Source organism: Malaclemys terrapin, chromosome 5, assembly GCF_027887155.1.
Source record: "Malaclemys terrapin pileata isolate rMalTer1 chromosome 5, rMalTer1.hap1, whole genome shotgun sequence".
Taxonomy (NCBI): Eukaryota; Metazoa; Chordata; order Testudines; family Emydidae; genus Malaclemys; species Malaclemys terrapin.
Window position 1 is genome coordinate 133,254,810 of NC_071509.1, and position 22,429 is coordinate 133,277,238.

The 22,429-nt window shown below is 43.7% G+C and overlaps 1 protein-coding gene across 1 annotated transcript in view; it reads left to right on the forward strand.

Moving 5' to 3' along the window:
- Positions 1 to 8,553: 8,553 nt before the first annotated feature.
- MTHFD2L (methylenetetrahydrofolate dehydrogenase (NADP+ dependent) 2 like) overlaps positions 8,554 to 22,429 on the forward strand; it is a 64,644-nt gene continuing 50,768 nt past the window's right edge. Inside the window, exon 1 of the mRNA XM_054028790.1 lies at positions 8,554 to 8,697. Coding sequence (XP_053884765.1) covers positions 8,585 to 8,697 — 113 coding nt within the window. The 5' untranslated portion in view covers positions 8,554 to 8,584. The remainder of the gene's footprint in view (positions 8,698 to 22,429) is intronic.

Consider the following 22,429-nt stretch of genomic DNA (forward strand, 5'->3'; position numbering starts at 1 on the left):
GAGGATCTTATTTCTTGTGATTAATTTTCTCTATTTTACATCATGATGGTCTTAGCTAAATCCACTGTTACTGTAGTATGTGTGACATTTTTAAAGACTAGTTTGTGCATTTCAAGTGTTTTTCCCCAAAGTACTGTACTGCTGTTTACATAGAAAGTTGCACAAGAACTGGAAATATGCAATAGTGTGGATCAGTAACATTTAACTAACATAGCCCCTGAACTCATGTAATTGCTGCCATCTAGTGTTTAGTTTTATACCATGCATTGTTTTCTAAACAGACCTGACAAGTACTTTGATTTCTGTAACTGTCCCTTGCATCTGATGAAGTGGGTATTCACCCACAAAAGCTCATGCTCCAATATGTCTGTTAGTCTATAAGGTGCCACAGGACTCTTTGCCGCTGTCCCATAATAGACGTTGATTTTATGGGAGTGCGAGGGATGGGGGAGTCGCTGTGATATACAATCTTGCATACAGGTAAATGAGGAGATCACAATGACTGTGCAGAATGGGAACCTTTAGACCTTGTTTTGACATAAATCTCAAGACTGAAGGTCCAAAAACCTGGAGATTTTTTGAGTAATATGCATTTTTTTCATTTATTTGTGTGAATTATGTGACCACTGAAAGCAATAATGAGCTGGAAAATGAATAAGTAATCACAAACTATTTTCATGTGTGTTTTGGCACACAAACTATCTTTTAATATGGTGAATCTGTTCTTTTAGAAGGATAGCGTGTATTTTCTCCTCCAGCTGAGTCAAGTGCATCTTTATTGATGAACCACTTATCTGTGGTGTTGCAGGCATGAAAGATAGCAGAGATATATTGTTTAACCATCCTTTTTAATGCCTCGCCATTTAAATGTTTTAACATAACAAATATCTGAGATATTAATCCAAATAATTCATACTTGTTAGTTTTTCCCATGTGTTTTGAATTAATGAGATGTAGAGTGACTGACATGCATGTTCCCATCTTACACAGGGTACAAACCTTTTTAATAATGAAATCTCTTTCAGGGCTATAATGGACTGGGTTATGGGACCCAGCATAGTGGGAAGCTAATAGCTGTGTGGCTCTGCTGACCACTACCAGAAATCTGCTACCAGGACAGCTGTACACCCCACTATTCTTTGCAAAATCACTACAGGCAACATCTAAGAATCCAGGATCACGGACCTGGAGAAACCATAAATGACAAGCATTCACCATAATCACCTCCATTTTCTTGTTACTTGGCAAAGTATTTCCCCAATTTACAATAGAAGTAGTTTACAGTAAATGAATCTCTTTTCTGTATTACTTAGAGATCAGCCTTTATTTCAAGTTCACATAGTATCTCAGAGATGTTTGTAGGAGCAGACAACATTGGTGTGTTCATGGATGCAGCCTGCAATAATCTATGTATTTATATGGTCTCAGCACCATAGTATCTCAGTGCCTCACAATCATTAATGGATTTTATCTTCACAAACTCCCTGTGGGGAAGGAAAGTATTATTCCCATTTTGTAGATGGGGGAAGTGAGGCATAGGGTAGATTAAATTAGTTGCCCAAGGTCACACAGGAAGTCTGTAGCAGAGCCAGGAGGGAGCAGGGAAGACGATAATCAAGTACAAGGGTTTCAAGCTCATACAGTGGAAAGGGCATAATTCCATTTTTATTCATGGTCTATGGGGTGGGATATTCAAAGCAGAACTCCTACTGATGTCAAAGAGAAGCTTGCACAAAAGTTAATTGATACGTTCTATGTACCTTGAGCATCACTTAGTGGGAAAATATGCTGATTAGAGTAGCTTGAAAACAGGGGGGGGAGGGGTCATGAAAAAGTTTTTAGTGAATGAAATCTTTTTGTAATCACTTTGATAACACTTGATAAAATGTATATAAAACATAAAGATGTTGACAATTACAATAAAGGGGCTTCACAACATTTTCATTTTAGAAAAAAGGGTCTTTGATGAAAAAACTTTTCCTTTGAAAAATTTCAACCATTTCTAATGCTCATCTTTAGGACCACTGCCTTTTTCTGCCCATTGGTTCTCTTCTTTCCCCATCCTCCTTTCTTTCTCTCCGCTTTTCCTGTCTTTGTGTCTCTCCTACTTTCTCTTCTCTGAATTTCTCTCCCTTCAACAACTCCAAGTTTCCCCCATGTGGTTCTCTCACTCCCTTTCCCATTCTATCTGCTAAAATGATCAGCAATGAAATAGTTACAATTCAGTGAAATAGTTAATAAAGTGTCACTATTAAGCCTTAGTGTCAGCATCCCCATGAGATGAATGGGATATGGGGGAGTTCACACCTCTCAGAGCCATTGTTGCAATGATTTATATTTGTTTCAAGCTTGGGGTTGGTTTTGTTTAATATCTTTATTAATGATCTGGAGGATGGTGTGGACCGCACTCTCAGCAAGTTTGCAGATGACACTAAATTGGGAGGCGTGGTAGATACACTGGAGGGTAGGGATCGGATACAGAGGGACCTAGACAAATTAGAGGATTGGGCCAAAAAAAACCTGATGAGGTTCAACAAGGACAAGTGCAGAGTCCTGCACTTAGGACGGAAGAATCCTATGCACTGCTACAGACTAGGGACCGAATGGCTAGGAAGCAGTTCTGCAGAAAAGGACCTAGGTGTTAGTGGACGAGAAGCTGGATATGAGTCAACAGTGTGCTCTTGTTGCCAAGAAGACTAACGGCATTTTGGGCTGTATAAGTAGGGGCATTGCCAGCAGATCGAGGAACGTGATCGTCCCCCTTTATTCGACATTGGTGAGGCCACATCTGGAGTACTGTGTCCAGTTTTGGGCCCCACACTACAAGAAGGATGTGGAAAAATTGGAAAGAGTCCAGCGGAGGGCAACAAAAATGATTAGGGGTCTGGAGCACATGACTTATGAGGAGAGGCTGAGGGAACTGGGATTGTTTAGTTTCCAGAAGAGAAGAATGAGGGGGGATTTGATAGCTGCTTTCAACTACCTGAAGGGGGGTTCCAAAGAGGATGGAGCTCGGCTGTTCTTGGTGGTGGTAGATGACAGAACAAGGAGCAATGGTCTCAAGTTGCAGTGGGGAAGGTCTAGGTTGGATATTAGGAAACACTATTTCACTGGGAGGGTGGTGAAGCACTGGAATGCGTTACCTAGGGAGGTGGTGGAATCTCCTTCCTTGGAGGTTTTTAAGGCCCGGCTTGACAAAGCCCTGGCTGGGATGATTTAGTTGGGAATTGGTCCTGCTTTGAGCAGGGGGTTGGACTAGATGACCTCCTGAGGTCCCTTCCAACCCTGATATTCTATGATTCTATGGAAGGTTAACTTTGCAACTAAGAGGGATAGAAACATTTTGTCTTAAATAAAAGTTTAAATTCTCCAGAATCTGTGTACACAGGTCACATAAATACATCAAACAGAGCAGGGGTTTGACTCCATTGAACTAAGTCTAGAATGAAAGAAGCGGAAACTTTGTGGTTGTTTACCTGAAAAATTTCCTTTCTCTAAAGGATAGGTCCACAGATCCTCAGTCTGTAGCTGAAGGGGGCAGAATCAAAGCTGATTGGACAACTGATGAGGGACTAGTCCCCACCTTCCAGAGAACCCCTGAGTTTGAAGATATTTCCAAAGCTAGCTCTTCCAAACTCCAGAAAAAAAACACAAATCTCTTATGCTGCATCAGCAGCTTGCAATACTGATATTCAATAAGAAAATATTATGAACTTTAAGAAAAAATTAACTACTGCAGAGAACTTTAACCATAAGTTACAGATCTCCCTTTTCCAGGTAGGGCCAGATCTATGGACCTATTCCTTCAAAGGGAACATTTTTCAGGTAAGCAACCACAAATTGTCCTGTTCTCTCTTAGGGTTAGGTCTACAGATCTTCAGTGTGGGATTGTCTTAGAAGTGACAAAATTCTTAGAGAGAGAACAAAATAAAGTCACTGAGAGAAAGAATTCCCTTATTCTAAGGAATCACCACAGCATGCAGGACCAGCCTGCCAAAGCAACAGCTGAAGATTGACTATCTATCTTGTAAAATTTGGTAAATATATGCAGATTTAATTGTAAGGGGCTTGCCCTTTCTCTGCCCATGGTGCCGCTACCACTCAGATTGAGAGAGCTCTGATGCTCACTGGAGGACCAAGTCCTTTTGTTCTATACTCCTCAGCAATGCACCAGCATATCCACCATGAGACTGATGATTCAGATTCCTTAGCACCTCTTATTCTTGGATGAAATGAGACCACTAAGGCTGTTGTTTTTCTTATGCTCTCAGTTCTTTCAAGATAAAACATTAAGGTTCACCTTACATCCAGCAAATACCAGTCATTCTCCTTTGAGTGAGAAGTTTGTGGACAAAAAGAAGGCCATGGCGTGTGCTGAAAACATCAAAGCATCCCTGGCTGCACTGGCTATGAATACAGAAGCCACTGAGATTTTCTTTAAGTCTGAACCTTACTGTAACTATTTCTTAGCCTTTTTTGGCAGTGTGGCTGCCCAACTGTCAGTCCAGGCTAGTACTGCTCTTGCAAAATATGTTGCCATAGCAGAAACCACCAGAGAGGAAGATGCATCCTCAAACATACAGTACAGTGATATTTCCATTCTGCGGTCATTGGGTTCTTTCGGGGAAAAAGCCCCCTTTCATTGGGACAGCAGTGTCTTTGATTAGTGCTGAAACTGCCCTGTCCACTTTGGGAAGAGACACAAAATCCGCTTTGCTAGAGTGCACGTTGTAGAATTTTTTGGCATGCTTGGACAATCTCATAGACTTTGCTGGTGTTTCCCAGTTGACCATAATTACTTTTTCCAAAAAGGCATGAAGGGGAATGTGTGGTTCAGACTTTGAAAATACTTTGTTGTAATTTCTGTACAAATCCTCTATTCTTAATCCTTAGAATCTTTTCTAATGGGTTCATCCTCATCACCTTTCATAACATTGTCTCAAATTATTCAGTTGGAAAAAGAGCCTCTTGTTTCACTTAGTCCTCCTGTGAAGAACATCCTGGCTTTCCTCTTGACTTCTTTTTTTCCTCTCTTGGACTTAGATTGAATGCATTTCCTAGTCTTCCTTTTCTTTGGTGATGCCCATGAATATGAGGATGAAAATGAATTAAATGATGATGGAGAAGAATAGACACATAACAATTCTATTTAATTCCTTTTATTATGTTTTTCTTTCCATGTATGGAAACTTTGTGAGCAGAACCTTTAGCTCTGATGCGCTTTGGTGATATCCGAGGTACTGCGGCTATCTTCAGAACAGGCCAGTTGTCTCCTAAGTTTTGGAGGTAATTTCCTGAACATTTTAAAACTTGTTTAAATATTACTACTTAGAGGAGGTGGAGATTGGGAACCTGAGTCAGATGAGTAGTCCTGAGAACCTCTTCTGCTAACAGACGTCTCTCTATCTTTGCCCTTTTGAGAGTGGATAGAAGTTCTATATGGGACATTGCAACTGCTGCCTGAGGCTCACAAGATGAGCCTTCTGAAGTAAAGATGCTTTTTGTGCCAAATCCAAGAGCTCCCTTCCCCAAGAGGGAATGTCTTCCTGAGGGGGAGATTCCCTTCAACTCCCATCCATGCAGAATTCCTGTCTTTCCCTGGGGCTTAAGGAGGGAGACTGAATTCCACAATGAGGGAAGGGGGAGGAGGGATGATGAGACCTGTACTGCAGGAGGACACACGTCCAAAATGGTCTGACCAGGATGCTTCTTTCTCTGTCTGTGGATTCAGATGGTTCTGCTTTTGTTTCCACACGCTGGGCCAATGCCCTTTGTTGTAACTCCGACATCCGAAGAGCTCTCTTCATTTTCCTACCATTCTTCAAGACATTCATATGGCCTGGCTGTCAGACCCTGCTGGAGAGGGAACTCCTGGGGAACCAACTCTTGTCTCAGGGTAAGGGGGCCAAAACTAAACCTTTCTGATTTGGTAGACAAGGAGGCTGGAGTGTCCAAGGCATAAACCTCTCCTGCACCCTCTGGCAAGGACACAGAGCAGGACGGACAGTCTGGTTTCCTGTTTGGACCTTTCTCCTCCATCCTTCTAGCCTGTTATCTAAGCCATCATAGTGGTGGTCTGTGTGCTGTGGTAATTCTAGGCAACTACTGTATTCCACCGCCCTGTCAGTAGCTACAGAAGGCAGAACAAAACTGAGGGGGTTTCCAGAAAGTGAAAGAATATTTCCTTGTCAGTTGTCCAATCAGTTTGATTCTGCCCCCTACATCTACAGACAGGTTATGATCCCCACTGAGGATCTGTGGACCTATCCCTGAGAGAGAAAGGAAAATTGTTTTCTGTAAACAATTTTAAAAGTAAGAATTTGTTAATTTAGAACAATAAGAAATGCAAAAATAAAAAAACAGGTCTGTGTATAATGAAGATACATTTAAATCATCAGTGAGTGAGGCACTATGTACTAAGATGCAGACTAGTGTAATTTTTCTAAGCACCTACGTAAACACAGTCTCAATATATAAGTGGCTATAAGGCATCCTTTTGTATCTGTGCATTGTACATAAACATGTATTATTAGCAACAAAGAGTCCTGTGGTAAGGAGCCACAGGTAAGGAGCCACAGGACTCTTTGTTGCTTTTTACAGATCCAGACTAACACAGCTACCCCTCTGATACATGTATTACACCTCTACCCCAATATAACGCGACCCGATGTAACACAAATTCAGATATAACGCGGTAAAGCAGTGCTCTGGGGGGGCAGGGCTGCGCACTCCGGCAGATCAAAGCAAGTTTGATATAACGCGGTTTCACCTATAACGCGGCAAGATTTTTTGGCTCCTGAGGACAGCGTTATATCGGGGTAGAGGTGTATTAGATATCACAATGTGAGAATATGCTGCTCCCTTCTTTCAATGAGAGGAAATGAAACCCCTTCCTTGTTTTATCATTTTTAAGGTTATTTCTCATAAGATTTTAGCAGTGGTGATCCCTGCCTCTTTTGTTAGGACGCTCATTTTTGCACAAGATCCTGGAACTTGTTCTTTATACCACAATTATAAATTTGTTTCCAATTTTTTTTATATCCTTAGCTTGCTGCCATTATTAACTATTGCAGGAGCATGTATAAGCCTGTATGACTTACACGTTTGCTAATAAATAGCATTTTATTAATAGCTGGCAACATGTATGACATCACTAAGAACAGCAGACCATGGTGTGCTGGAGGCTATTACCCAGCTAGCACTTGTTCTGTCAGGTCTGCGATACAGAAATATCCTCTGCTTTTATTCTAATCCTGCCTGCGTATTTCATCTTGTTAAAACAATGCAGGGGGCTGGACTAGATGACATCCGGGATCTCAACGCCCTTTTCAGCCATACATTTCTATGACTGCAGGCCAGCAGAGTCTGACTAGTTCAGAAGAAGATGCCCTGGCTTTGGAGGGATGTTTTCCCAGTGGGGATGGAAGGTTTTGTAGCATATGTCTGAGGAGGGTGGTTTTGAACAGTAATTTTACATCTCTTTCTGATCCTCCAGTCACTTAGCATACGTCTACATGTCAATAAAACACCTGCCGCAGAACCATGTCTGACTTGGGCTGCAAGGCTATAACATTGCAGTGTGGATGTTCGCACTTGGGCTGGAGCCTGGCCTCTGGGACCCTTGCAGAGCCCCAGGGCAGAGCCTGAACCTCTACACCAGGCGTGGCCAACCTGAGCCTGAGAAGTAGCCAGAATTTAACAATGTGCGTTGCCAAAGAGCCACAGTAATACCTCAGCAGCTTCCCAACAGTTCCCCCCGCCCCACTCCCAGCACCTCCCACCCACCAGCAGCCCCACGGATCAGCACCCCCCTCTCCCTTCCCTCCCGATCAGCTGTGCAGGAGGCTCTGGGTGGGAAGAGCGAGGGCACGGCAGGCTCAGGGGAGGGGGCAGGAAGGGGTGCAGTGGGGGCAGGGCCTGTGGCAGAGCCAGGGGCTGAGCAGTGAGAACCCCCCAGCACGTTGGCGCCTGTAGCTCCAGCCCCGGAGTCGGTGCCTGTGCAAGGAGCTGCATATTAACTTCTGAAGAGCCGCACGTGGCTCCGGAGCAGCACGTTGGCCCCCCGTTCTACACTGCGATTGTGTAGCCCCAGGAGCGGGAACCTGGGGAGAGGGGCCAGCCACAGGTGTTTAATGGCAGCGTAAACGTACTCTCTGACTCCGCTACCTGGGCCGCCCCGGCCCCACTGCTGCAGTACACCGCCCAGTCGGTAAGAGTTTATTCTCCCGCACCCCTGGGCGGGAAGGGGCGATCAGGCCATCGGGGGTCCAGACCTGAGGCCCAGAGGGGCCCGTCTCCGCCTGCTGTCACGGGGAGTGAGGGCGGGGCCTAAATACCTTTGAGGACCTGCCCATGGGCACACCTGGGGCCAGGGCACTCGCCCCCCTGAGGGGCCTGCAGCTCCCAGAGCCCCACCTGGCTGTGACCGGCCGCTGCCCCTGGGCTCCCGCCTTACACTGACACCTGCGCGGCTGCGGCTCCTCCGCCATTGTGCCCGCGGGCCCGGGGCGCGGCGCGGCGCCTCGGGGTGTGGAAGGGAGGCGGGGCCCGGGCTCTCTGCGGGCGGCGGGGATGAAGAGCGGACATGGCGGCGGCCGGTGGCGTCTCCCCGCTGCGCTCCTGCCTGCTGCGTCTGCGGAGATGGCGACCCCCGCCCGCCGGCTCCAGCAGCAGCTGCTCCCCGCGCAGAGCCGCCAGGTACCGGGGGCAGGTCATTTCCCTCGCGCTGGAGCCGCCCCCCGGGCGGGGAGAGGGGGCTGGGTGGGAGAACGCCTGGCTGCCCGCCCCGTTAGCGGCTGGGGGCGGCGGTTAACGGCTGGAATTCGATGCTAACGGCTCCTCCGCGAACGTTCGGGGGGGAGCAGCGCGCGCGCGGCGGGGTTCGGCCACCTGGGGCAGCCCGGGCCTCGGGGCTTCTTCCCCCCGCATCCCTGTGCCCATTCAGCCCCTCGGGGGGGGGGGGCTTTAAGACCACGTGACCCCGGTTGTGACGTTGAGCACCCCAATGAGGTGCCCAGCTCCCATGTTTGGGTATCGAAATGGGTGTCTGCCCTTCCAGACCGCCCCCAGGTACTGGGGCGCTCTGTCTGCGCCCTGGGTCAGTGCCAAGCCCAGGTGTGCAAAAATCGTTAGCCAGGCCTGGGAAATCCTGAGATTCTGCCTGGAAATCGTGAGATTTTCTTTCCAAAATAATGCACGTCTGTCTCTTTGCCTTCTGGGTTCTGCACCTCAAGGATTCCCTTGCCTCCCCTTTTCTAGCCTTGCTCTGCAACCATGGGGGCCACTTGTTTTTTCCCCCCGCTCAAAGCTGAGATTTGCATGCACTCCTCTGACTCCAGTAGGTGGAGCTTTAAGCAAAACTACAAACATTGCCAGACTCACAATGAAATCATATAAGAGTTGCCTGACTGAGAGCTAAAATATAGGTGCTGGGCACCTATGTAAGCACTTACATTTGGCAGTTGAGTTCCCGGATTAATCTTTCCATACAGTCTCTGGATAGGTATATGCTACAGGGACTGTATTGGCATAGCCACATTACTATAGCTGTGCTGGCATAACCCAATTGTGTAGACACAGCCAACAGTGACAGAAGAGTTTTTTCCATTGGCGTAGGAACAGCATCTTCCCAAATGGCAGTAGCTAGGTCAACAGATGCATTTTTCTGTTGACCTAGCTATGTCTACATTGGGAATTAAATTGGCATAGCTACCCAGTGTGGATTTTTCATAGCCCTCTCCAACGTAGCTATGTGGATCTAAATTTTAAATGTAGACCAGTGTCACAAGCCGTTCAGACAGATTGAATGAAGGAAGATAGAATTGCAAAATATTTATTCTGAAAATTTATCTGTTAATGGGTTTATTGAAACCTAAGAAAATCCTTAATGCCCAGAAGCAAACACTGTAAACATGTTTTGAACCTTAATTGCTCCTGGGAGGGGTACTTGGAAATCGATTTGTATTATTAAAAACTTTTATTTGACCAAGAGCCCCTTTTTGCTACCATTTGTTCTGGGTCCAGAATTGTTTCTGTGTTAATAGCCCACAATCTAATATTTTCACTTTGTTAAATAGTGTTCTTCTTTATACAAATACAATACAATATAATATTGTGGCACTTGTTTGTCCTTTTGTATGTGATGTGAAAAAAAGAAATGAAAGATATTGTAGATGGATGCATTGTGTGTGTTTGTTCAAGAACATTGTACAAAAAAGACCTAAATATTTTTTGTGGAAAGTTTGTTCAATTTATCACAGCAATGAACAAAAAGCCTTGTCAAGTCTCTCACCTAGAATGTGTAACATATAATTTAATGTGCTCGCCTGCTGGTTTACTAAGTATTCTTGGTACCATGGTATGACAATTCTTTGCTCCTGTTGGATATGGAAGAGGGGATTTTAGTCAGTCTCTTACCAGAGACCCTTTTTTATCTAAAGAGTCTGTTCCAAGATAAATATTAGTAACACTGGACTTTATGTACATCATGAAAAATATCCTACATGGATGCAATGCCATTTGATCTTCACTAATTCTAAAAGGAAACAATCCGCCAACACTACTGTGACAACATTAAGTAAATGTCCACCCGAATCACTCTCCTTTCATTGTTCTAGAAAATAGTGGAGAGAACTGATCCCATTGTTCCTGAGATGGATGTCGAAAAACATTGCCTTTTTATATGACTAGCTTTTTGGATGTGTGGTGCCAAAAATAATTGCTTCTAAGATAATGAATTCAGCAAATCACATAGTTTTGAGTGTATTGATCTTAGGGCATTGGGATATCAGGGATTGGAAGGGACAGGATGTAATGGACCATGTGATCTCCTGGGTTTGTAGTATTTCTATGACCCTCTGAAACTGATGCTAGGCAACTTTATCTTTGTTATACTTTATCAGTTACTGCATTTATTAAGAAGAAAGTATATACTATAGTAAATTTATACAAGCTTTAGAAACATAAGACCACATTATTTCCCTGCTGGGTTTTCTCAGAGCTCAGTTATTGGGGCTTTGTCTATATAGGGAAAAAAACATGTTGTGTAACCTAAGCTGAGAGTTTAAACTGATAGTTAAACGAGTATAATCGCCCTGTGTAGACATTCTTATTCTGGCATAAGAGTGTCTTTTTTGTTTTAATTTATGTTGCTTGGGAAGGAGTTTTAAGATAAACTGAAAAAAGCCACTCATATACTGGAATAAGAACATCCACATAGGCGCGTTACACTGATAAAACTATGTTAAGTATAGCTGGCTGAACTTGCCCGTGTAGACAAGGTCTAAACAAAAAGGTTTTTCTTCAACTGTTACTCTCATTGACTTGTTCAGTGCACAGAAGCACAATCTCATATTTGTTTGTTTGTTTTTCTGAAGTACTGATATTTTATTTCTTGACTTAGTAGTTTAAGTACATATATTAATTTTGTTTTATTTGGAGTAAATTGTCTAGATTTTGACCTGAGTAGGCAAGTAGGGGAAAAGGTTTAAGCTGGGCTTTTTTATGCTTTAAAAAATTGTTGAAATCCCATTTCTTGATGAAAAGTCGTATAAACTGTTCTTACCAATATCATAATTCACAATAGAAGGAAAGTAGTTTGAGAGTATCAGGGTGCCAAAGGGAGAGATGGCAAAATATTAGAATTTTCAATTTGTTTTTCTGTTTCAACAATACCTTCTAGACAGAATCACTTGTGATTAAATGGGCAATTGAAATAATTTCCTGGCGTTTGCTAGTCCAAATGCCAAAAGTAACAGTATTTGCCGGCTGTTATAAAAGAGCGTTCAAATAGTTGCCTCAATTATATAGGGAATCCCTGGATAGTTGGCTTTCTACAGATGAATAAATTAGAGATGTCTCATGCAAAACAATCATCCTATATGAATTCAGAAAATCTCAGTTTTTTTTAGAAGCAGTCCATGTTGGTTTTACTTTAGAGAATTCATGTTCCTGATGGTCTCTTGAATTAGGAAATGAACTTATTTGGAATGTTTTTGTATTAGGCCAACTAAAACAAGAGAGAGCGTGCATGTGTGTGTTACACTATGAAAGATATACTGAAGTAGTATTTGTCCCACCTCCTTTAAAGTATGTAAAAACTCATTTTAGCATTAATAGCAGTTACAGAATTTAAGAGAATGTACTCTATAAGATTCCATGGATAGCTAGTGAGCAAATAAATGGTTGAAACCCTCATATTTAAGATGAAAAATATAATTTACATTACATGATCTTTGCTTTCAGTGTAACTGGTATTTTACACTTTTTTTAGAATGTTTGCTGCTGATGTGAAAGAATATAGACTAATTTTAAAGAGAAATGCACAAGATGGAAAACGTTTACTTTGGAAGGAGTATATTTTTGCTTAAATATTAAATGGTGGCATTATCTTCTGATTTTTATATCCATATGGATGCTGGGAATTGGTTTGCAATTTCTGCCTGTTCTACTGTAGTCCCAAATAATAATTTTCAGCAAGTTGGTAGATATTAGCAGGAGGCTTAGAAGTGATAGTAAAAATTTGCAGTTTAGATATGGTGAAAAAAATTCTCATAATAGGAATTTCCAGAATGTTATACTGATAAAAGTGATATATTTCTTAATATAACATAATTCATGCAAAACAGTGCCATGAAGAATTAGCGTCAGGTTGTGAATGGCGTCTTGTTGAGTTGTGGGACAAGGCTGGGGTGGATATAAGGCAGTGTGTTTATTCTTATTGGTTTCTCTCTTCTCTTCTAGGACCAGCAGAGAGAAGAGATTCCATCTTCCAGAATTCACCACTGTCTGCTTTCCCCCATATGCCCCCTAGACTGTTTTTTTTTTTGTTTTTTTTTTTAAATCACTAAAGGGACACTGCCAAGTAATATTTTAAAATAATCCTTAATATTAATTTTACCCTAAATTGTGTTTAATTGCACTTAATCTTAATCTTCTTAATCATTTTAGAAGTCTAAACATCTGTATCTATATTTTTTCTATATCTTGAATAATCAACAATTTTCATGTTATTTTAGTGTCTTATTGTCATGCCAAAACATCTTCCTGTCTGTAGACATGTACTCTATTGATGTTACTTTGGGGAAGCAATTTAAGTGTTGCTCTAGTAGAGAAGGAGCACAATACTGGTTTTAGGAGACTTGAAGAAATATTGCTTCCTCTAAATACATTTATTGTTTGATCAAATAATAAGCTTAAAAAATGAATTCAGAGGACTGTACTCATCAGACATCAATTTAAAATTGGTCAAAATTTTAAATCTAAAAACTCTGACAGTGTCCCTTTTTAAAACTCGTTATAAATGTCAAACTACATTTTGCATTGGTGATTTTTAACTGTTGTATGTGTATTTGCACAAGAAATTGGGTGGTGGTTTTGTATTGAACATAGAGAGTGGATAGCCTCTCCCTCTCAAAAAAAAAATCATATTGATTGCTGTCACAACAAAACATGAGCAATTTATTTTACTAAATCGAATAAGAAACTAGAAATTAACAACCAGCATTTTTCTTTTAACATGCTCTTCTTTATCATCAAAATCAGCATATTCTCTATATAGCTTTTTACTGAAGTTATAGCCACACATTTTGTGCAAATCAGACTAATATACTTTTCCAAGATGCCTTAGACTTGTACATTAGGCCTGGACTTCTAGGATGAAATTCTGACCTCAATGGAGAGTCCGGTGGCACCTTAAAGACTAACAGATTTATTTGGGCATAAGCTTTTGTGGGTAAAAAACCCACTTCTTCAGATGCATGGAGTGAAAATTACAGATGCAGGCATTATATACTGACATATGAAGAGAATAATAATATGTATTAAATTATATATTTATTAAATTAAGACTGTTAGGCTTTAAGGTGCCACCGGACTCCGTGATGTTTTTGTGGATACAGACTAACACGGCTAGCCCCTGATACTTGACCTCAATGAAGTCAATGTGAGTTTTGCCATTGACTTCAAAGGGGCCAAGATTTCACTCCCAGTTGTTCTTTTCATAATGTCCCACATCCATATTTGTCAAACAGAGCTTAAATAGAAATACATATTATCAAATAACAAAGCACTGATAAGAAATTTAATTAGAAAAATCTCATTATAATAGCCATTGTTGGTATTGCGCTTTATAAAGTTATCCTACAAATGAAGAATAATTTATTACTCTACTGCACTAATACTTGACGTGTACAAGTCTATTCCTTTTTTAAATGTTGAAATAAATAAATTTGTTGATGTTGTACCTAAAAAAAAAAAAAAAAAAAAAAAATCTCCATTGTATATCTACTATAGTAGTCTCAGGAGTTCTTGTCTGTGTAACTGAGATATCTCAACACATGTGGCAAATATGGCTAATTGTGAAAATATATTAATATATTCTGTCAATGTGCGTTCTGTTTTTCTGAATAAAACATGATAAAGAGAATAAGTGTTTATGAATAGCCCCAAAGCATTTAATATCTGTACTTCTTAAAGAATTAATACGATAGTCGACGCATCACTATTCTTTCTTTGTCCTTACCTTGGTTTGAAATAATTTAAGTACAAGTGGAAATTGGGCAAAAATTTTGCTGGCTGTTTGGCCAGTAAAGGAAGAAGATGGAGTAGTCTGCAAGAAAAAAGAGGCAGCCTGTAATTATTTTGACAAGAAGAGTACATATGAAGAGGCGGCAAGCCCCAAATCTATTTTATTTATCTTCTCTCCTTCTGGAAAGAGGTTTCTTCAGGTTGTTGTAGTTCCAGAGAATAACTATAGGCATAGCAAACAGAGAACTGCTGCACCAAACACGGATTTGTGCCACAGAACTATCTACATTTTGGCTCTTGTTGTGTCACCTCATGTATCTTTTCATCTTATAACTGGTCCAGTGGATTAGGGAGACATTTTTAATAGTCTGGGAATAATATGGTAGTTGTGATGTTAGATTTCTGAATGAGTAAAATGTTGTTAGTCTTTGCTCTTCAGGGAATTTGTATTGATGACAGTTGTGCTAAGATTTTGTAAACTATAATATGGCTAAGGCTAAAGAACATTAAAAATGCAATATATTAACGTAGTGTTAAAACTCTAATGTTAAAGCCAGGCAAGCAAACAGTTTCAAAACTGGTGATTGTAGCTATGACCTCAAAGGCACACTATTGAATGGTACAGTAACTCCCAGAGTTCTGCTTGGCATAGATGGAAATACATAAAGGCAGTAAAAATAAGATGTTTGGGTCCCAAGGACCATGCTAAAGACAAGAGGTGAAATCCTGGCCACTTTGAAATCAATCGTAAAACTCCCATTGCCTTCAAATGGGGTCAAGATTTCACTTGATGGGTTTGATTCACAACTTCAGTGAGTCTTGAGTGAGTAAAGGGCTCACAATCAGATCCAGAGGGAGTAATCAATAATAGCTTCATTGATAATACAGAGTTCTATCACCCTCATTAATACAGATAACTAAAACTTAGGGTACGTCTACACTTACTGGAGGGTCCGGCGGCAGGCAGTCGATATTCTGGCATCGATTTATCGCGTCTGGTTTAGATCCCGGAAGTGCTCGCCGTCGACACCGGTACTCCAGCTCGGCGAGAGGAGTACGCGGCATCGACGGGGGAGCCTCCCTGCCACATCTGGACCCGCGGTAAGTTCGGACTAAGGTATTTCGAATTCAGCTACTTTATTAACGTAGCTGAATTTGCGTACCTTAGTCCGAAGTGGGGAGTTAGTGGGGACCAGGCCTTAGTGTCCTTAGTCGCAAAGTTTAATAATTAGCAAAATAAAACGTATTCCTTTTACATAGCCAGTTTCAAACTGAGAGTTTCCTTTAAAATAGAGATGCATATCAAATAGTTACCATCCGTTTCTGCAGAAGTACTCAGCGAGAAGTACTTAAAAGTGAGCCATGTGTAGGGTTATAGTTCACTTGCTTTTTCCTCGGTACAAATAATGTTTTAAATAAAATATTATTAGCTCACTGTTACCTACCTTACAAAGTGAAATGTACAAAGTCACATATGTTTTCTGATAAAGATCTGTTTCATCTCTGTAACTGCTAATAAAATAATTTCCGCATCCTTAAAATAATTTAAATGTATAAATTAAAGAATACATGGAAAAACCAATTTGGGGACAAACAGGAATTTTCGGTCATTTTAAAATTTAATCCCCTACATGTAAATAATCATCATAGCATATAATGCTCTTTATACCCCAAGAAGACACTGGTTTTCTAGTAATCCTTTTATTTATTTTTTTCAAACTTGATTAAGGGGCTTTCTGCAATTACATTTGGGGGTTAAAAATTCAGAACACTTGAATAACCTCTACGATGGAAAATGTTCTCTATGTATTTAACGCAGCCTGAAAAATCTGGCCTGTCAGCTCACTTAGGACTTATTTTACATGCCTGACCACAATATATTCTATATTAGCCTTACCAGCTTGGTAAAGGTGAGAGAGAAGATTCAGTGTATGGGTTGTTACATTTCCTTAAAAAATGTGCAAGACTGCTTTAGTGCATGCTTTTGTTTGTTTTCTATGTCCATGTGTCTTTTTGTTTTGGTTGCTGAGTTTAAGCAGACCCATCCAGCTTTAGCAATTTTGGATAGAATGGCAAACTATTTATTTTCCTACCCCTCCAAAATGTATGCATTCACAAAGGGACCAGCCTAAGGCCTTGGCTACACTTGCAGATGTACAGCGCTATGAGTTAAACCTGACTGCGTGCAGCTGAGTAGGGAAAGCGCTGCAGTCTGTCCACACTGACAGCTGCCCAGCGCACTGTCGTGGCCACATTTGCGGCAATTGCAGCGCTATTGGGAGCGGTGCATTATGGGCAGCTATCCCACAGAGCACCTTTTCCCATTCTGGCACCATGGGTTGTGGGAAGGGGGCATGGGTGCAGGGGATTCTGGGTCCTGTCCCAATGCCCCGTGATACATCGCTTCACATCCCAGAAATCCCTTTGTTTCCGTCCACCTTTGGCGCCATCTTTCAACGGTTTCTGTGCAGCGCGATCTGTCTGCAGGAAATGGAGCCCGAACTGCTGAGGCGTATGCTGACAAGTCTCGCCAGCACGTCACATTTGGTTGTCGAACTATTCCTTAAGATCCAAAGGGACAGTGAGAGTGAGGGTGAGGAGTCTGACGATGCTATCGAGCCGCGTAACGCATATGACACGAAATTGCTTGTGGTATTCACGGACATGCTCAGCACCGTGGAATGCCACTTTTGGGCTCGGGAAACAAGCACCGAGGGGTGGGATCACATCGTCATGGAAGTCTGGGATGACGAGCAGTGGCTGCAGAACTTTCGGATGAGAAAAGCCACTTTCATGGGACTGTGTGAGGAGCTTGCCCCTACCCTGCGGCGCAAGGACACGAGATTGAGAGCTGCCCTGCCAGTGGAGAAGCGGGTGGCTATTGCAATCTGGAAGCTGGCAACTCCAGATAGCTACTGGTCGGTCGCAAACCAGTTTGGAGTGGGAAAGTCGACGGTTGGAATCGTGTTGATGCAAGTTTGCAAGGCCATTAATCGCATCCTACTCAGAAGAACCGTGACTCTGGGTAACGTGCAGGAAATAGTGGATGGCTTTGCACAAATGGGGTTCCCTAACTGTGGAGGGGCGATAGATGGGACGCACATTCCTATTCTGGCACCACCCCACCTAGGATCGAGTACTTTAATCGGAAGGGGTATTTCTCTATGGTTCTCCAGGCGCTTGTGGATCACCGTGGGCGTTTCATTGACATGTACACAGGCTGGCCTGGAAAGGTGCATGACGCACGCATCTTTCAGAACACTTGGCTGTTCAGGAAGATGCAGGCCGGGACTTTTTTCCCAGAGCGGAAGATCACAGTAGGGGAAGTTGAAATGCCCATTGTGATCCTTGGAGATCCCGCTTACCCGTTAATGCCCTACACAGGAGCCTTGACAGCAGCAAGGAACGGTTCAACTACAGGCCGAGCCGGTGCCGAATGACTGTGGAGAGTGCCTTTGGCCATTTAAAGGCCCGCTGGCGATCTCTGTTTGGGAAGCTGGACTTGGCCGAAAACAGCATCCCTGTGGTTATATCCGCATGCTGTGCCCTCCATAATATTTGTGAAGGGAAGGGTGAAAGCTTCACTCTGGCATGGACCTCTGAGGTTCAACACCTGGAGGCTGAATTTGCACAGTCAGAGAGAAGGGCTATTACAGGGGCCCAGCGTGGGGCTGCAAGGATTAGGGATGCCTCGAGGGAGTGATTTGAGGCTGAAAACTAACAGTGATATCTCGTGCCGTGCACGGGAGTGAAGTGCAGTAGTTCCAATCTTTAGGAATCAGTGTTTGCTAAGCAGAAAAGCAGACTTGCAGTGCCTGTTTATTTCCTGGGCTAAGGAGTCTTTTACTTTATGCAAAAATAAAGAATGTTTTCAAAGCCAAAAAATCCATTTATTGAAAAGAAACAAGGGGGTGGAGTGGGGAACAATACAATCACAGATTCGCGTATGTCCTGTCTGGTGTGCTGTGCAGTGAGTGCTGCACTTCAGGACAGCTAAACTGCATGGTGATGGGGGTTGAGTGCAGAGGGTTGGCTCGTGGTTTTCAGGGCTGGGTGGTGAAGATACTGGTGTTGGAGGCAGCGGGTGGCGTAAAGAACACGGAAGTTGGGGAAAGTGGGTTGGAGGTGACAGTGGGGCACAACGGAAAGAGTTTTGGGACTAGGGCTATGTGGGGGGGTGGCGTTTGCGGTTCTGCTCCTCTTTCTGCATGACTACCAGCTCCTGGATAGCGTCTGCTTGGCGCTCCAGGATGCTTATGAGCCTATCAGTGCTTTGCTGCCGGTGCGCTGTGCTTTGCCGCCGGTGCGCTACATTTTCCTGGCGGATCCTGCTTTCTCTTTCCCTCCAGTTCTGTGCTTTCTCATTCTCTTTAATAGATTGCCGCATCACTTCTTGCAGCATGTCTTCTTTGCTTTTTCGCGGTCTCTTCCTGAGTCTTTGCAGTCTCTGAGCAGGCGATAAGAAGGACGGCTGAGGTCTCAAGGTTGATGCAGTTGTATAGGCAAAATGCAACATTTAGACTCATAGACTCATAGACTTTAAGGTCAGAAGGGACCATTATGATCATCTGGTCTGACCCCCCTGCATGCTGCAGGCCATAAAACCGTCCCTACCCCTTCCCTGGACTCTGCTGTTGAAGTCCCCAATCCTGTTTTTAGTGACTTCAATCGGCAGAGACCCTCCTGCTAGAGATCCCTGCCCCATGCTGCGGAGAATGGCTGAGCCTCTGGAGGTTTTTCGCCTATCTGCCCTGGAGGAAAATTCCTTCCCGACCCCAAATGTGGCGATCAGTAAGACCCCGAGCATATAGGCAAGAGTCTCCAGCCCGACCCCGTTAGCCATTATACTATTTACCCACCATTGCTTGGCTTTCCTTGACTACTATGGTTTACCATTAAACCATTCCCTCCATAAACTTATCTAACTTTATCTTAAAACCAGACAGGTCCGTCGCCCCCACCGTTTCCCTTGGTAGGCCGTTCCAATATTTCACCCCTCTGACGGTCAGAAACCTTCGTCTAATTTCAAGTCTGAACTTCCCCACAGCCAGTTTATATCCATTCGTTCTGGTATCCACGTTAGTACTAAGCTGGAATAATTCTTCTCCCTCCCTTGTATTAATCCCTCTAATATATTTAAAGATAGCAATCATATCCCCTCTCAGCCTTCGCTTTGTCAGACTAAACAACCCAAGCTCCTCTAGTCTCCTTTCGTACGACAGCTTTTCCATTCCTCTGATCATCCTAGTGGCCCTTCTCTGCACCCGTTCCAGTTTGAGTTAATCTTTTTTAAACATGGGAGACCAGAACTGCACACAGTACTCCAAATGAGGTCTCACCAGCGCCTTATACAACGGAAGCAGCACCTCCTTATCCCTACTAGATATACCTCGCCTAATGCATCCCAAGACAGCATTGGCTTTTTTCACCGCCACGTCACATTGTCGACTCATAGTCATCCTGCGGTCTACAAGAACCCCTAGGTCCTTCTCCTCTTCCGTAACTTCTAACCAATGTGTCCCCATCTTGTAACTAAAATTGTTATTAGTCATCCCCAAATGCATCACCTTACACTTTTCACTATTAAATTTCATCTTATTTCTGATACTCCAATTCACAAGCTCATTCAAGTCTCCCTGCAGGATATCCCTGTCCTCCTCCGAATTTACAACGCCTCCCACCTTCGTATCATCCGCAAATTTTATCAGCCCACTCCTGCAATCGGTTCCGAGGTCAGTTATAAATAGATTAAATAAAATGGGTCCCAAAACCGAACCTTGAGGCACTCCACTAGTAACCTCCCTCCAACCTGACAGTTCACCCTTTAATACAACCCGCTGCATTCTCCCCAGTAACCAATTCCTTATCCACTTCTGGATTTTCATATCGATCCCCATGTTTTTCAGTTTAACCAATAATTCCTCATGGGGTACAGTATCAAACGCTTTACTGAAATCCAGGTATATTAGGTCCAGAGGCAGCATTGTTTATACCAGACAGAGTAATGATTCCCCCCACACTTAAGGAGTAGAAAACACACAGGGTCTACATAATAGCTGAGGGTGACCTGGGAAGCAAGGGAGAGTCTTCTACTGCAATGCAGCTTCCGCCCTGGCCCATATGTAGCTTGCCTGTGGGCAGCAATGGTCCCCCTGCCCCTCACGGCACAGTGGCGCAGACACGTTAGCCTGGCTGGGACAAGGACCACTGTGGCTCTCCCGATAAACCTGCGCAAGTGCATTGCTCACGTTCTGGATGAGACATTCAAGGAGATTACCGAGGCTGATTACCGCGATGTGATAAACCACATCAATGCATTATTCCGCATCTAGGCACGTATGCCTAACCCTCCTCTCCCAAAGAGTCCGCAGCGAAAATTTCCTTCCCGAAAAAAAACCCTGCTTAGCGGGAACCTGCTCTTCTGTTTGTCCTCCACCAAGTACTGGCCGCTGCGATTGGCTACCTTCCTCCTGGCTCGAGAAGAGCTCCTGGCTGCATGGCTCCAGGGATTCCAGGGTGTCTCCATCCGGCCCACCACCATCACTCCCATTTTCCTCCTCCTTCTCCTCTTCCCCCGCTCCCCCGCCACCGGCTCTGAAGTGTCCATGGTGGTGCTCAGAGTGGAGGTGGGGTTAATGCCAAGTATCGCATCCAGCTCTTTGTAGAATCAGCAGGTCACGGGGGGGGGGGCACCCGAGCGGCCGTTTGCGTCTCAGGCTTTGCGGTAGACACTCCACAGCTCCTTCACTTTAATCCTGCGCTGCAGGGCGTCCCGGTCATGGCCCCTTTCCATCATGTCCTTTGATACCTTCCCGAAGGTATCGTAATTCCTACGGCTGGAGCGCAGCTGGGACTGGACAGCTTCCTCCCCCCAAACACTGATGAGGTCCAGCAACTCCCCATTGCTCCATGCTGGGGCTCGCTTGGCGCGTGGAGGCATGGTCACCTGGAAAGATTCACTGATAGCACTCCACACCACGCCGGGCTGAGCAAACAGGAAGGGGATTTTTAAAATTCCCGGGGAATGTAAAGCGTGGGTCTCATGGTTGGTTACCTGAGGCCAGGGCAGTAGAGTTTGAACTGATGACCAGAGTGGCTAGAACAGGCATTGTGGGATACTGTCGAATAATTCTGGAGGCCAGTCACAGCGCATTGGGTGGCCATACTGGCGCCGCAGCGCTGCAGCGGCAGCGCAATACTCGCTATTCCTCTCGGGGAGGTGGAGTACATGCAGCGCTGCAACCACGGAGATACAGCGCTGCAAATGCCTTGCCAGTGTGGACGGGGAGTGAGTTACAGCGCTGTAACTCGCAAGTGTAGCCAAGGCCTAAGGGTTTGGGGAAGGTTTAACAAGATTAGGTTTGTTTTTGAAGGGAGGTGATACCTACAACTTAACAGGCTCTTTTTACATACGAAGTGTGAAAATAGCCTTTAATGCTCCATTCCCCGAAGGCCTAATGATTCCTTTACATTGATTTGCATTTTAAAGTTTATCTTCACAAGAAAAAGGGCTTTTCATCTATACAAAATTAAATATTTTTTAACATTTCTACTTTCCCCATATCGTGGGAATCTGCAGTGCCATGCTTCTTGGGTTGTAAAGACCATTTCCATAAACAAACCGCAATAAGATCTCTCTCCCCCAGTGGTCTTATCTTCAATTTATAGAAGCCTATCATAGATAAGGCCGTCACTACTGTTTGAGTTTTCATCTTCTTTGGACTTTTCTCCAGAATTTCTACATAGGCCTTGGCTACACTCGGGACTTCACAGTGCTGCCGCGGCAGCGCTATGAAGCGCGAGTATAGTCGCACCGCCAGCGCTGTATATACTCCGCCTCTCCGAGGGGAATAGCTTGCAGCGCTGCGAGCGAGTGTGCAGCGCTGCAGGCTCTGATTACACT